At 48.5% G+C, this 2,695-nt stretch overlaps 1 protein-coding gene across 1 annotated transcript in view; it reads right to left on the bottom strand.

Annotated features, from left to right (window-relative positions):
- The window catches only part of EGFR (epidermal growth factor receptor), a 158,601-nt gene that overhangs the window by 7,100 nt on the left and 148,806 nt on the right, over positions 1–2,695 (bottom strand). Inside the window, exon 27 of the mRNA XM_010842153.1 lies at positions 1,072–1,169. Within this exon, the coding sequence (XP_010840455.1) occupies positions 1,072–1,169 (98 nt within the window). The remainder of the gene's footprint in view (positions 1–1,071; positions 1,170–2,695) is intronic.

Here is a 2,695-nt window from a genome sequence, read left to right on the forward strand (position 1 = left end):
AGCTCCTAAACCCTTGGAATTTCCTCAGTGTCTCTTATGTTAATGAGGAGATTTTTGGGAGCACTGAAAGATGGGGGCTGGTGACCAGTAGAGCCACATGATTAGAATCCCATGTGAGGGTTAGAACTTTCAGTCTAGACCCTGACCTTCAGTGAGGGCAGAGGGCCTGGGGTCAAATCTACTGGGGGTCCATGATTTAATCATGCCTATGTAATGAAGTCTCCATAAAGGCCTGAAAGGATGAGGTTCGGAGTCTTTCCAGGATGGTGAGCACGTGGAGATTTGGGGAAGCGCAGTGCCTGAGAGAGCATGGAAACCATGCCCTTCCCCTACACCTCCCCTCTGCATCTCTTCCATCTGGCCACTCCTGCATTATATCCATTTATAATCAAGCAGTGGTCTAGTGAGTAGAATGTTTCCTTGAGTTCTGTGAGCTGCTCTAGCAAATAAATGGAACCTAAGCAGAGGGGGAGTGAGAACCTCCAGCCTTTAGCTGGTAGGTCAGAAGCATCTGGACTTGGCACTGGCATCTGACGCAGAGGAGTATGGCCTCTGATGCTGTCCCAGGTGGACAGTGTCAGACTGAGCTGAATTGCAGGACACCAGCTGGTGCTGGAGAAGTGCTTGCCTGGGGGTGTGGGGACCCTCCCCCTAGAACACACACATTCCTGGAACTGCTTCAGGTGCTCTGCAATGCATTCTGCATTTATTATTTCACTGAATCTGTAAAGTTCCATGAGCTTGGTTTGGTTAACCTAAAGTGGAGAGTCAAGAATCTGAAGCCAGATTTGCCCCACACCAAAGCCCTGGTTCCCCAGAGACAGATATGAAGCTTTGGCTAAAGGGACCATGAAGATGAGGGGGCGCCAAGTGTGCTGGGCTCACACAGTGGCGGACAGTTGGGGGCCCCATGGTGAACTTGACTTAGTCCACCTTGAGCTGTGCTTGCTCTAATGCCTGACGGTTTCTGGTGCAGCCTGGGAGGCAGCGAGCTGCATCGCCGCGGTACTACAGGGATGTGTGAGCTCACTACAGGATCCTCCTGGGGAGGAGCGGGGGAGCAGACCGTACCTGGATGACAAGGTAGCGCTGGGGGTCTCGGGCCATCTTGGAGAATTCAAGGATCAACTCACGGAACTTTGGGCGACTGTCTGCATCTATCATCCAGCCTGGGGAAGGAAGGAGGGAAGTCAGTTCAGTTAGAACCCTAAAAGAACTGATAAAGATGGCATCCCTGAAAGTGTTTATGGGGGGACTCTTTAAGACAAATAAATGAGGATGAAACCTAATCTTTGTGACAGGTTTTTCAGTCTTGGCAAGCAGGCACTGATTACTGTTTAAAGACCATGATGACGTCACATATTTGAGTCAGAATGGCAATAACATGCTCTAATTTCCTGTGCCTGCCCTTCCAAGGGTCATTACGGTGTCATCATCTTAAGTGACCCAGCAGCCGAATGACAGGCTTCACTTTCTGTGAACTGCTCTGACTGTAGGGAGCCCTGGGTCTCGACTCTCCGTAAAGTTCTCACTTGACATTCAGCCTCATCCACATTCACTCAGCAGTCTAGTAAGTTGGAAACCAGATTTAGGGAAATTTAGGAACTTTCTAAGAAGCTCAGCGCTTGGGAGTGCCATTCCCTGGCATTTCACTGTGTCACACTCAGCAATCACACATGCGCGTGACAGGACGCTCAGTGCCTTCGTGTGGAGGACGCTCCTGTTGACCACGCCACTGCATCTGATGACACAACGATCCAGGTCTAGATTAAACATGCTGGAGGAACAGCTGTTGACTGGAAATCCTCATGACCCTGAGAGTTCACATTTGTTTTCTATCAGCAGGACGTCAAGCTATTTTAGGCCAGGCTGCTATGTGACCTCAGACAAATCATGTGACCTCTCTGGATACCAGCTTCCTCAACCTAAAGCAAGGAAGTCACAATTGATTAGCTCTGTGGTCTAAAGTTCAGAAAGGCTCAATACTGACATGGATTTGGCTCTCTCACACTCCCTGGGCTGCTTTCTGTGTAAATTCTCATCATATATGTAATACTACCCCCAGAGCCTACTGAACTTGGGATTCTGACAGCGAAGTAGTGTCACAATCAAGCCATACACTCTTACTTGGATTACAATGTTTACCTGCTACACTGCAGAAGGCCTCACGTAAATCCAATATCTGAAAGGTTTAAGTCAAAGCAGAAGTGTTGATTCTACTAATCTCGTGTGGCTATTCACCGTTAGGCATTTAAAAACAGTCTCTCTGGTAACAGGCTTCAAAATGTGGGGCAGGTTTTTCATTGAGCAACTCAGAGAGCAGAGTGTTTGATACAACAGCTTCTGGGGGCTTCTGACTTGACTTGTTTGCTTGAAAACATCAGCTCACAGTGCTGAGTGTGACATTAGCTCACAGTGCTGAGTGTGACATTAGCTCACAGTGCTGAGTGTGACATTAGCTCACAGTGCTGAGTGTGACATTAGCTCACAGTGCTGAGTGTGACATTAGCTCACAGTGCTGAGTGTGACATTAGCTCACAGTGCTGAGTGTGACATTAGCTCACAGTGCTGAGTGTGACATTAGCTCACAGTGCTGAGTGTGACATTAGCTCACAGTGCTGAGTGTGACATTAGCTCACAGTGCTGAGTGTGACATTAGCTCACAGTGCTGAGTGTGACATTAGCTCACAGTGCT

This window comes from Bison bison, unplaced genomic scaffold, assembly GCF_000754665.1.
Source record: "Bison bison bison isolate TAMUID 2011002044 unplaced genomic scaffold, Bison_UMD1.0 scf7180017864171, whole genome shotgun sequence".
Lineage (NCBI taxonomy): Eukaryota > Metazoa > Chordata > Mammalia > Artiodactyla > Bovidae > Bison > Bison bison.